The sequence below is a fragment of the Crocodylus porosus genome, unplaced genomic scaffold, assembly GCF_001723895.1.
Source record: "Crocodylus porosus isolate Cpor-Errol unplaced genomic scaffold, CroPor_comp1, whole genome shotgun sequence".
NCBI classification, from domain to species: domain Eukaryota; kingdom Metazoa; phylum Chordata; order Crocodylia; family Crocodylidae; genus Crocodylus; species Crocodylus porosus.
Window position 1 is genome coordinate 22,497,733 of NW_017728910.1, and position 12,834 is coordinate 22,510,566.

Consider the following 12,834-nt stretch of genomic DNA (forward strand, 5'->3'; position numbering starts at 1 on the left):
CTTACCTGTGGGGGGGTGGGGGTGGAAGATGTCCGGGCTCCAGACATGATCTCCTCAGTGATGTCCTTGCCGCCCTGGTTAGGATCTCGTATTCGGATCTGCAAGAAAGCAAAGAGCCGTCAGCATGGAGCAGGAGGGGCGCACTCCCCACCGGCCCCTTCCAAAAGGGACAGGAAACGGCGACCAGCCCCTGGCAGCTGGGAGCCTGTGCTCCAACCAGCCTGGACAGCCCCTGCACTGGTGGAGAGGGCTGGGGGCTGGCTGGGACCTGCAGGAGGAAGTGGCGGCTGCAGCCATGTGGAGGCAGCACTCACCGCTCCACGTGCTGCCCATGGCCAGGGGCCAGCGGCTGGGCTGCGGGCTGCCATTTCCCTCCCGCTCAGCACATTCCCGGCTCTCCCCTCCCACAGAGCCGGCTGCTGGAGGAAACAGCTCTCCTGACCCTGCGCAGCCCAGGAGGCGGAAGGCAGGGACAGGAGAGGCCTTGCCGGGAGTGCACGGAGGGGCTCTGGGCACAGCCTGCAGCCCCATTCACCTGTGCACCCCCTCCCCAGGAACCGCCCCCCCAGGCAAGCGGTACAGCCGGGGCACTCTGACCGCACAGAGCAGGGGGTGTCACAATGCCCAGGAACAGAGCATTCCATTGGCCAGGGGCCTCCCACCAGGCCCCAGGGCCCCCCAGGCCTGAGCACCCACCTCCCGAGACCAGGCTGTTGCAGGAGCAAGGGCCAGCGTGCACCCCTCCTCCCCACCGCTCTGCCTACACGCATGGGGGCACGCACACACAGCAACGCCCCCTGCCCACCCCAGAGATGGGGCCCAGCCTGGGGAAGGGGAACCCGCCTGCCCTGGCAGCAAGACAAGGCAGCCGCCATGACTGCACTCTGACAAAGGCAAAGACCCCCCAACCTTTGTGTGTGTGGGGGGGTGCACACGTGTACGCACATGCACGACTGTGCTCCCCAGCACGCCCCAGCTCAGGCTCAGTCACCCCTGAGCCGCTGGACTGCTGCCTAGTCTGAGGCCCCACAAGGGCACCCCCAGGGGCCCTCATCTGCTGCTAACCTGGGAACACAAGCAAGGCTGCAGCCTGCCCAGGGCTTGCTGCATACAGCCCTGTATGCAGGCCCTGACCCCTGGCACACTGACCTGCCTGCACCATACCCCTCAAGACAGGCCAGAGACAGACACCCCCCGGCAGGCTGCAAGGTCTTCAAGGCCACTGCGACGTCCTGCAAACGGCCAAGTGTGGCTCTGCTGGCCAAGGCAGAGCCCCAGCCAAAAACCACGGGCAGACAGGGTCTGCCAGCCACTGCAGGAGGCACCCACAGGGCCCTAAGCACCCAGCTGCATGCTGGCCCCACTGCAGCAAAGGTGACAGAGGGGCCATGGCAGGCGCTCCCCCATTTCACAAGGGCTGATTCATGGCGAATCCTGATCAGCATGGAAACTTCAGCCTGCGGCAGGTGCGGGCGCTACGTCTGTGCCGTCTCATGCAGGGCTTAGATGATGGCAGCGCGGGATGGTCTGGATGGGGCTGACCCTGCTTCAGGCGGGGGTTGGACTAGATATGACCTCTGGAGATCCCTTCCAGCCCCACTTCTCTCTGACTTTAACACCCTGCCCCCCGGGGCCAAAGGAAACCAAGTAACACAGGGAGGGGGGGCTGACACTAAGGTCCCCCCTTCCCCCCCACGTGAGCGAGAGGAAGAAACCGCCCCCCGGGAGGAGCCTGGCAGAGCCAAGCTGCAGCGGCTCCGCACGCTATAAATAGGTCTGTGTGCAGGGCCCGGAGCCGGCAGGGCTGCAGCTCCGGCAGGCAGGCACCGGCTGGCGACTGCGGCACCCACCCCCGCCCCCAGCCGCCGTGACTCAGCACGGCCCGGGCCAGGGAGCGTGGCAGGCTGGGCCCGCAGCACCACCCCCCAGCCTCAGCCTCAGCCTCGAGCCCACGCCCCAGCCCAAACAGCCCCAGGACACGGCCTCATGCCCAACCTGGGCACAACCTCCACCCGCTGCCAGGGCGAGGGGCAGGGACAGACAGACAAACAACGCGCCTATGGCCCGACTAAGAAGCCGGGCTGCCCGTGTCTACAGAGCCAGGGCTCCAGCCGCTCGCCCGCCACGTCTTCCCCTGGGGCTCAAGCGCCTGGGCTCCAGCCCGCAGCCCCCCTAGCTGCAGCTCTTACCGTCTTGCGCTCTCGCTTGGGCGGGATGGGCGGCTGCTGGTTCATCATGACCTGGGCCGTTGGGACGCCCGGGGGGAACTGCTGCACCCCCTGGGCTGGGTAGTAGGCACCAGCTGGAGGCAGAGGGAGAGCGTCGGTCAGGACAATCCCGCACCCACCACGCCAGGCAGTGCAGCTCCCCTCCAGGAGCAGGGCAGGGAGGAGGACCCCAGCCACAGCCACGAGCCAGCTGTGGGTGCTGCAGCTCAGTGCCCCCCGGTCAGACTCCCCCTCTGGGGCACCGGGAGAGTCCCACAGCCGCTCTGCAGGGCTGGGCCGGGCTCTCCCCCCCAGCACACGCTCCAGCCCCGGCCAGCAACATCCCCAGCCCGAACAACAGGTCTGACCGGGTGTGGCAGGGATGCCTGCCCTCTGACACGGCGTCCCTGAGCCGCTCATTGCCCATGCGCCCAGCTTCTGGCCGCGTGGCCTGGCCCGGGAAAACCACCCAGAGCATGCCTGCCCTGATACCTACAACTGGGCAGGCAAGTGGAGATGCCTAGCAGGGAAACCCTCTTCACAAACTGCAGCCCTGCACCCAAACCTGTCCATGCAAACCCTCTGGGGTGACAGAGGGCAGGTTCCTGGGTGCTCCACGCCCCTCCTGGGAAAGGGAGGCAGAGGCAGGCACCACGTCTCAGCACTTCTCTGGCCGCTGCCTGCCTGCTCGCTGCCTTATCTCCCTGGGCCCGGCCTAGCACAGCCCCCGCCCCAGCTCTGCCGAAGGGCAGGCACGACACAAAGGCGCTTACGCCCACCTCACGCCTCCCCCCGCAGCTGAGGGAGGACTGAGAGCTTCAGCCCCCACCTGCCCACGGCCACCATGCCCCACAAAGCTGGAGCCCCAGTGCCAGCACAGCAGCAAGGCTCCATGACAAGCGCTGGGACACGCACAGCAGGGCAGCCTCGGGCCTGAGGGCAGCAGGGACAGGCAGGACAGGGCTCCTGGGAGACTGGAGCTAGGGCCAAAGCCCAGCCTGGGGAGGGGCCACTAAAGAGACCACTTCGGATCAGCTCTTGCGTGGGGGCTGACCCCCAAGAGGCACAAGGGCAGGGCCCAAATATACACCATGAGAGGTGGGGTGAAATCTAGCCTGGCTTGGGCTCAGGGGGACAGCCAGCTGGCCCCACGTTCTCCCAGAGGGGCCACCCTGGTGGGCGAAGATAGTGGTGAGTGACCTGTGGCATCCTCTCAAGTCTAGCACTTCCCTGGGCTTCCACCACCCATCGTCCCCCTGGCACCAGCACTCAGTGGGGGCTCCCGCTCGCCCAGGCACAGGGCTGCAGCAGCTCCCAACCCCACTGTGGCCTCCGCTGCTGGAAAGGAAGCTGTGGATGAAGCTGGCCCCGGATGCGGGGCCAGGAGCAGTCACACAGGCCCCATGGAAGCACAGGGTCCGCGTCCCTCGCCATGGGGCAGCCAGCAGTCAGCAGAGGAGCTTGCAACGGAGCCCGCGCCTCCTGACGCCTGGCCCTGCGATGAGCTGCAGGCAGCCCCTTCCCTGCCCGACGACAGGATCTCCCTGGCGGCAGGGCCCAGTGCTGGGCGAGAGGCAGCAGCGCCAAGGCTCACAGCTCCCTCCAGCCCTCCACAGGCCTCAGCACCCTCCCAGGGGATCTGTCCAGGGGAGCACATCCCTCCTCCGAGTGCGGAGAGAGATGGAGGCCACACGTCCCAGCATGCAATGCAGCCCATGGGGGGGGGGAGATCTAGATGGGAGTCCTGCCCAGCCCACCCCAAACCCAGCCAGAGCTGGACAGAGCCACCAACCTGATCACAGCCTCTGCCCCAGCCCCGCGCTCCTTCCCGGGCCGCGCGGCCCATGACCAGGGGCCGCGCAAAGGGGTAGAGGGTCCCTGCCTCGGTGCTGAGGCAGGGAGCTGGACCCCAGCACATACACGCAGCCCCACTCCACCTGGGCGCAACGCTGCCAGCAGTTACGAGAGGCCCTGGAGAAGAAGGCTGCAGCCAGCGCCCGCCTGGCCGCCCGCCTAACCCACGGGCCTGTTGTGCAGTGCCAGGCCCCGGCCAGCCCCAGCCAGCCACCACTCCTGCCAAGCCTGCCTACGGATGCTGAGGGTCCACAGGGCACCTGACCCTCTCCCTGGCACGACATCCCCACCCTCCGAAGACCCTGCGACCACCCATAGGGCTCAGACCCAAAGGTGCAAGCCCGCCTCAAGGCTGCGGCCTACCAGCACCGCAGGCTGGGATGGGGAGCCAGCCAGGCCAAGGGCAGGGGTGCAGGAGCCAAGCGCAGCTGCTGTCTCCAGCCCCCCTCTGATGCCGGCAGGCTGGTGGAGAGGGGCACCTACCTACCTGCCTCAGGCGGGGCCCATAGCTGTGAGGTTTGCGCTGCCCCGCACAGGGAAGGCGGCCGTGCCGGGCAGGGCCTGGGACCGAGGCCCCAGCTCACGTTTCTGTGTCTGCAGAGCCGCCCGGGACGAACCCAGACTAAATATAGTCACAGCCCGGCTGGCCATGTGAGCGGGGGAGGGGCTGCATGCACGCCCGCCCCGTAGCCCCACTCCACGGCCCGGCAGGGGCCAGGATGGCTGGAGCAGGGTGGGGGCATGAAGGGCCCCACCCCCGCACCCCTTTTTTCTCTGCTGCCGAGCCAGGCAAGCAAAAGGGCAGGCCGGGGTAAAAGTCTGCCCGGCCTCCGTCAGCCCAGTTAAACATTAAGCTGGCCCTGGTAGGGGGCGGGAGGGTGAGGGGCCAGCCCCCATCCCCTGCCCAGCTCAGCCCAGAGCTACCTTTTCCCCCTTCCCCTCACTGGGTTATTGCCAAGTTGGGATATTCATGGTGAACGAGGGGGGCCTTGCCCCCCACTCCTCTGCACCCCTGTGGGAGATGCTCCCAGCACAAGCATGCACAGGCACATGCAGGGAGCAACAGAGGAGGTTGCAGACATGAGCACGGGGACAGTGGCATCCTCCCACCCCCCACCCCCATGGATGGGAGGCAGGTCCTTACCGTACGTGCCGAACTCCGTGGGGCTGGCGCCGGGGTAAAAGCCGGGGGCACCTGGCTGGACTGGGTACTGCTGAGTGGGAACAACATACGTGGAGCGACCCTGGGGGGAAGGGAGAGGAGTTATTGCCTGCCACGCATGGGGAGAGTTGCCTGCAGAGCCGCAAGATCCTGGCACAACCTGGTGAACTGCGGAGCACGGGCACTGCCAGGGAGCAGAGCTCCAGCCCGCTGGCAACACCACCAGTCCTGGGGCTGGGCAGAGGAGACCCCACAGCCAGCGCTCTAGGGTGCCTGGAGCTGAAAGGGTCACTGCACCAGGCCTCCCAGCCCAAGCGCAGCACTGAAGGGCTGCCAGACCACATGGGGACCCCAGACAGGGAGGGGAGGGTCCATAGCCAGGAAGGAGCCTGAGGGTCTCTCCCCACCCAGCCAGGCCCTTCCAGCCCCAGTCGGAGCCTGGCACAGCCCTCACCTGTCCGGGGATGTAGTAGGCTCCTTGTGAGGCAGTGTAAGAGATCTGGGAGGGAATCATCATCACCTGGGAAGCAGCAGGATAGACATGGGTGGGCGGGCCGGGCCGGGCCGGCGCACTGCTCTGCACACGGGAAGCGCTGGTGGGAGGCTGTGCCCTGCTCTGGTAGAAATGCTTTGGGAGAGAGAAACAGGGAGGGGACAGTCAGCACCGACTCCAGCGCCTGACCCCCTTCCTCCTCTACACCCCCCGGCCGGAGGGCTGGGCAGCGGTGTCTGCCCCCTCGGTGCTGGTACCATGCAAGGATCTGTCCCCCCGTACTGGGGAGTTGCATGGCACCCCCACACTGCCCCCAGATGTAGTGAGAGGGGCACTCAGATGAATGGGCCACATGCCACTATGGGGTCACTTTGGAGACATGGCTGGCTTGTCTGAGATCTGGGCAAGAAGTCCCCACTCCCTTCAGGAGCCTCCTGTCCCCAGGCACTGCCTTGCCCTGCCCTGCAGCATCACCTGGACTCCCCAGCTCTGGTGCCCTGGAACTGGGCTCAACTTCTCGCCCCCTGCACAGCTGGCAGGGACCCCGACTGCTCCCCCAGCACAAGCCCAAGACAGTCTGACCAAAAGAGCTGATAGGAGCCAGTCGGCCCTGGTTCCAGCATGCACTGCAGATGGTACATGGCACCCTGGGACAAGCGGCACCCCGAGGCCATCCCTCCGCCTACCAATGGGCAGTGCAGGGCAGACAGGGCTCTCGGGGCCTCACCAGTCCAGACGGGCACCAGGTGGGTCTAGCCCCAGCATCTGGCTCCAAGTGGGCCCACTTTCAGCAGGAGCAGCAATAGGCCCTTCCCAAAGCTCCCTCGGCTGAGAGCAGGGACAAAGGAAGGCAGCTAGGGCTGAACCCTGGTACAGCCCCAAAAGAGAAGCAGTAAAGAGCCAGCCCCGGAGCCAGAGCATGGCAGGCAGTCACACAGCGCTTGCACACACGCACACGCACCACCGCACCTCCTGGGGACGGGGCAAGGAAAAAGCGTTACCTGAAGAGACCTGAATCCTCCCTGTTAGCGAGCACACACGCAAGGAGGGGAAGGAAGAGAAAAGAGACAGGAGTTACCCGCAGCCCCGCAAGGGCCCAGCCAGTACGCGCTGAGCCAGGGCTTGGGCAGAGCCAGCCTAGCACAGGATGGGCAGTGAGGCAAGTGCATCTCAGGGAGCTCCATGCCGCAGCCCTCACCCGGGCTCCAGAAAGCTGCCCACCTCCAGCGGCCCTGAAGAGTGCAGCCTGGGGGCCTAGCGATGGATAAAACAGCTGCTCTCTGCCCTGCAGAGAGGGTGGAGGGAGGCAGGTGGACATGGTGGAGGCCATCAGCGCTGAGATGGGACTGACACTGCTCAGGCCCAGAGTACCTTCCCCAACACCCACAGACCAACTCTCCAGGACAGCTGGAGTGCCCACAGCCAAGGGGGCAAAAGAGCTGAGCAGGCAGGAGCAAGGGATACCACAAGGCCCCTATCCCATGACCCAGGCCAGGAAGCAGCACAACTGGGGGCAAAGCCAGCCCCTGCCCTGCTGAGCCAAACAGGGGTTCTGAGACGAGGCACATAGCCTGACCCACAAGAAAGCAGCCCCTGGACCCCAGCCCCTTGGGACACAAGGCCCAGGGGCGCAAATGGACTGGGCACTGCACCGCTGCCCAGCCCACAGCAACTCTTCCAGCCAGAGACAGACATGTGGCCCCACTGCCCGGGCAGGCTGCAATGCCCTCAGCTGGGTGTGCCCCCCACATGCATCCCTGTGCAGCAGGGCAGGTGCAAACCCTACTGGATGGTCCCAGGCGAGTGAGTGGAGGGAAGAATTCAACTTGCTTCCCCCCACGGGGGGCTACTGTGGCCCCTGTGACCCCCTCCGGATACATGCAGGCCCCTCCCTAGCCATGTGAGAAAGGAACTATGGGAGTGAGGGGAGAGGCAACTCCTCAGCATGGTGACAGGTGAGCTGCAGGCACAGGACACCCTCCAGCTGAGCACGGCGGTAGAAGCCAATGCCCTGTGGTGCGGCTGGGCGAGGGTTGGGAAGCAGAGAAGCAGCCACATGCTCCAGGCTTTGCTCAGGAGACAGCAAAGAACTCAAGACACTGCAGCAAAACTCCCCGGGCCTCAGGCCCCAGAGCCAGCCCTGCCCTTGGGCCCCCAGCACAGAGCTCCATCTGGCCCCCTGCCCTCCCCACTGCCTCCTTGCAGCAAAGCAGCATGTAGCTGCCTCCCTGGGGCCGGACACATGCGGAGTGGGTTAGTACCTGCGGCTGTAAAGCCCGAGGCCCTGCTGGAAACTAAGGCAGGAAAGAGCACGAGGAGAGAAGAGCACAGTCACTCAAGGGGCAGAGCATACCCCAGGGCCGCCCCACCAAGAAGAGGGTAGAGGCAGGCCCTCCAATGCCGGGCTCAGCCACGCAGGCGCGGAAGACGGCTCCCGGCTGCGCCAGGCCCAAAGAGTTCTGCCCGGGCCTCTCTGCCCTGCCTCACAGCTCTGGGGCCTGGCTTGGCACCAGCAGCAGCACTCAACCTGTTCGGCAGCAGATTATCCGCCCAGCCGGCACCCCGTGAGCCACGTGGCTGCCAGGACCCGGAACAGCCCTGGGGCCTTCGCAGAGCCTCCTTGGGACAGGGCGGGGAGAACAACCGGCCTCCCGCCCGCCCCAGCAGTCCCCTTACCTGTCGAGGCTGGGAAGGCGTATTCATTTGTGAGGCGGGCGAGGGGTTAAAAACCACGGGTGCCGTCTGGCCAGGGGGGAACGTCGACTGCAGGGAGGCAAGGAGGGAGCAGGTTGGCCCACGGCTGCCCCGCTCCACTCACCGCTCTGCTCCCCATGAGGTGGCTCCGGCTCTGGTCACCCCTGGCTGCCCCAGGGCCTGATCCCAGCTGGCTTCCTGCACCTCAAGCTGGCCCCGGGGCCAGCGGGGCTGGGGGTGGGACAGAGGCAGACATGGGGCAGGGGTTACCTGCGGAAGTCCGGGAGAAGGGGCAGGGTGCGGGGCTGTCGGGGCTCCTCCTGTGGGCTGTGGAGCTTTGTTCATTTCACGTGGTTCTGCATAAGGCTCTCCTCGCTATCTGCGGACACAGGCAAGCAGTGCGCTCAGGCGGGGACAGCCACCGCAGTCTCTGCAAGGATCCCAGCTGTACCCCACCCTGCTGGGCAGGGGGCATCTCCAGTCACAGCCCCCTCAACACCCCCCACCCACAGCCTCTTCGCTCCGCTACCGCCAGAGCCTCAGTCTGCCTCTAGCCCGGGTTACCCGGAGAAGTCCCTGCACTCCCACAGCGCCATGTGATTCATGCCTAGGGTACGTGGGGGGTCTCAGCACAGCTCCTGCCCAAGACCCAGTGTCGGTACAGCCCCCTCCCACACAGAAAACCAACCCAGGAAAGGCAGCAGCACAGGATGGTCTGAGCCTGCCACCCCTTCCCAGAACTGCCCACCGCCCCCACAGCTGGAACACGACCTCCCCCACCCACAACAGCTGGAAGCTGACCATGCCCCCAAGCACCCACCAACAGCCCAGCCACCCCACATGTACTTCCCCTTCCCTGCTCCCAGCCCCACCACTCGCACCTCAACCCAAAGCTCCAGTCCGCGGGTGCGGTGACATGGAAGCCACCCCTCCGTCCCAGGCTTAGCCCCTGCCCCAGCCCTACCGCAGCCCAGGTATGACAAGCAGTGGCAGCCCCCAGAGCACATCCACAGGTCACCAGAAGGCCAAAGCCCAGTTGACTCAACCCCCCCAAACAAGCAGACAGCAGGGAAGCAGCTGCCCCATGCCAAAAACCCCCCAGCACAGCTCAGCGGGGGCCCTGACGGCCCCTCCCCGCCTCAGTGTCAGGCTGGGGCCCCTGACTCAGCTCGCCACATGCTCCCCGCCCACCCCAGCTGTCCTACAAACAGCTTCCCGGGCCCAGACAAACCTGTTCTGGGGAGCGAGGAGCCCACAGAGGAGCCAGGGCAGCTGGGGACTGGAGCCCCAGAGCACGTCAGCACGGCCCTCCCATAGGACACGTGCTAGGAGTGGCTGGGAGCGCCCACCCCCACGCTCCTGCCCCGCTGCCCACAGTGCCCTCTGCAGGGACGGGCAGAGGAGCCAGGAGCCTCCACCCACAGCCTACAATCCTGCCCTGTTCCTCCCAGTCCCTGCCAAGCGCTGAGATTTGGGGAGCTCCTGCCCCACGTCCCCGCTGGGGGAGACTGGAACTGGGGCAGCTGGGAGCTCCCCGGCATCCAGCTATGATGGAAAGGAGCCACTGCTCTCTGCTCCCCCTGCTGCTAGGGCTGGGGCCAGAAAGCCTTCGGGCCCCCCCCACACCCGGAGTAGGCCTGGCTGCCCAGGCACCCAAACAAACAGGGGCTGCCTGTAACCTGATGCTCTGGCCTCAGCATTCCCAGCGGAGGCAGCCAGGCCCTGGCCAAGTGCCCCCAGCCCAGCACTACAAACCCCAGGGAGCCTGGAGGGGACCCAGTGGGCGGCATCAGCAGGGGGGACAGGCTCAACTCCCAACCCCCACAGCGTAGGGGGTGGGGGCAGGGAAGCTCCCTGCCCCCACTCCCAGCCCCGAACCCCATCCCTCCCCAACATTAGAGCCTGGCACCTGCTGCGGTCCAGCGGCTCTGGGAAATGCCAGGTTGGTGCCACCTGGCTGGGGCAGGCAAAGGGCACAGTGGGGGGCTGTACAACCACACCAGCCCACCCAGCTAATGTTGCCCCCCCCACACCACAAGCCTCAGCTTGAGCCATTGAATTCCCTGCAGCCGGGAGGAACCTGGCAGAGGACAGCACGAAGATGCCCAGGCTGTGAGAGCCAGCCACCAGCCGAGCAGCCCACGGGGTCACTGAAAAGAGCCCCTAGCCAAGGACAGCACGCCACCCAGCCAGGCGTTCACACCCCGTCACAGCAGCTGGGAGCAGGAAGGCGGGGGGGAGGGGGGGGGAAGCTGTCTCCTGCTCCCAAGGTGCCCAATGCTGCCCCCCTGCAGACACACACAGGCATGACCCTGTCCCAGCCTAAACCTCGGGGCCAAGTCATGGGTGGGATTAATCTCACCCCTGCCCCAACTCCCCAGCCCCTCCCCTGCGTGCCTGGGGCAGGGCTCCCTGGCAGGGCGCCCGGCGTGCATGCCCACAGGCTGGCGGGGCGCCCGGCGTGCGTGCCCAGGCTCCAGCCCTCGCCCAGGCAGGCGGACGCGGGGGGTGGGGGGTGTATTCACTGCTGGTTGCACAAGCCCGCTGCTGGAAGAAGGGACTTTGGAGCCCGGCAGAGATCCTGCCTCTGTAGCACCGCTCCGAGCCCCCTGCTGGCACCCAGACAGCCGCGACCCCTCCCCCACCAGGCACGCAGATCCCAGACCCGCCGCTGCCCCCCCATGCCGCGGGGCGAGGCCATACTCACCCCCCCACGGGAAAGACTCGGGCCAGCTGAGCGGGCCTGCAGAGACCGTGCATCCGACTGGCTTCGAGAGACAGAGCGAGGAGGGGAGAGAAAGAGGAGAGAAACACCATGAGGCTGCAAAGCCGCCGGCCGGGCCGCGCCGGGGAGGGCCCCGCGCACCTAACATGGGCACGGCCGGGCAGAGCCCCCCGCCCCCCTGGCGGCAGGAGCGCGGTGTCGGATCGGATCGCAGTCTGCTGCAGTGCAGAGGCACCAAGACGAGACACACACAAGCAGACGGAGCAGCCGGGAGCGCCCGAAACCCCACCCCCGCCCGAGCCATGTGGCCTCCCCGCGCTGCCACTGCCCCGACCTGTCGGTGAAACTCCACGCATGAGTCACTCACTCCCGCCCGAGAGGAAAGGAGAGGAAAGCCTCGGGCCTGGTGCTCCCTTCTCCGGAGCAGCAAGGCCGGACCTCCCCCACCCGGCCTAGATGCACAGACAGACCCCAAGGGGCTGTCCCCAGACGCCACGGCCCCTGGAGGAGCTGGAGCAGGGCAGAGGGGCTGGCGAGAGATTTCCCCTTGCAGAAAAGGCAGCAAACGCCCCCGGGGTGGAAAGGGGGGCACCCCACAATACAGCGCTGGGAGCCCCCGCTCGCACTGGTCGACACCAAGCACTGGGCTGGCGGGACGGGGGAGCGTGCGCCAGGGCAGCACCTGGGTGGAAAGAGCCAGGAGGGCACCTGCTCCCCAAGGCAGCACCCCAGTCGCCTTCCCAAGCCTGTCTACGGGGTCCCCGCACACCACCCGGCACCTGGGTACACCCCATCAGGCCTGTGCCAAGGTGGCTGAGACCAGGTAGCCACAGATGGGCCCCTGGGCACCAGCCCCTGCCACGGGCTACAGCCCCTCCCCGATCTACACTGCTAGGGGCCTGCCAAGCTGTGTCCAGCAAGCAAGTGCTGCCTTCGTGGCCCCCGCCAGGCCCTTGCCCTTGGGCCCAGAAGGAACACAACCAGACGGGCCACCCGCTGAACAAACGCAAAGTGCGCCAGCTCCCCGAGCCCCGCCGCCCGCCTCACCCCACACCCGGGGCTGGTGGGCACAGCACCCCCGGCCCAACAGCGCGTGGGGAAGGAGCCTTCATCAGCGCCGCAGCTCCATCCTGCACCCCCTGCCGCCTGGCCACCCTCCCCACCCACATGCCGCCTGCCCCCACCACCCCTAAGAAGGCCTGTGGATCCCCAGAAGCCCCCGCGCGGGGCACCCGTGGGTTAATCCCACCCACGACGGACCCGCGGCTTCACGCCCGGGTACAAGCCGCACCCGCGGGTCAGCGCCATGGGAGGAGGGCACACGAACTGGAGCTGGGGGCCGAGGCATCCGACTCCGGCAGGCACCGGCGAGGGGTCGGGGGCAGCCAGGAAGCCCGCAGCCCGAGCGCCCCGGGGCTCCCCCTCCGCAGCCCGGCGCAGCCGGGGAAGCGGGGCCGGGGCGGGGGAGGGGGAGACAGGATCGGACGGGACAGGCCTCCGCTTTCACTAGGCCGCGGCGCCACGAGGGAGCCGGGCCCGGCCGCAGGCCTCGGGCTTCCCCGCCCGGGCCGGCCTGGCCACCAGGTCGTGCGCGCCCGGGGGGGTTAACTCTTGGCGGGGCAGTACGAACCGCGCACACGAGGCCGAGGCAGCCGCGGCCTCCCAAGGACACGTGTCACTGCCGGCGCCGCCATGGGGC

General features: G+C 67.0%; 1 protein-coding gene across 6 annotated transcripts in view; it reads right to left on the reverse strand.

Annotated features, from left to right (window-relative positions):
* EIF4G1 (eukaryotic translation initiation factor 4 gamma 1) overlaps positions 1-11,327 on the reverse strand; it is a 25,461-nt gene extending 14,134 nt beyond the window's left edge. The window contains exons 1-9 of one of the 6 annotated variants that reach the window (XM_019532816.1): positions 11,118-11,327; positions 8,681-8,789; positions 8,393-8,479; positions 7,978-8,010; positions 6,718-6,738; positions 5,678-5,851; positions 5,206-5,305; positions 2,190-2,302; positions 6-98 (exon numbers count right to left, since the gene is read on the reverse strand). In XM_019532816.1, coding sequence (XP_019388361.1) covers positions 6-98; positions 2,190-2,302; positions 5,206-5,305; positions 5,678-5,851; positions 6,718-6,738; positions 7,978-8,010; positions 8,393-8,479; positions 8,681-8,755 — 696 coding nt within the window. In that variant the 5' untranslated portion in view covers positions 8,756-8,789; positions 11,118-11,327. The remainder of the gene's footprint in view (positions 1-5; positions 99-2,189; positions 2,303-5,205; positions 5,306-5,677; positions 5,852-6,717; positions 6,739-7,977; positions 8,011-8,392; positions 8,480-8,680; positions 8,790-11,117) is intronic. The other 5 variants (XM_019532813.1, XM_019532814.1, XM_019532815.1 and 2 more) reach the window with 5 other exon arrangements.
* Positions 11,328-12,834: the final 1,507 nt, after the last annotated feature.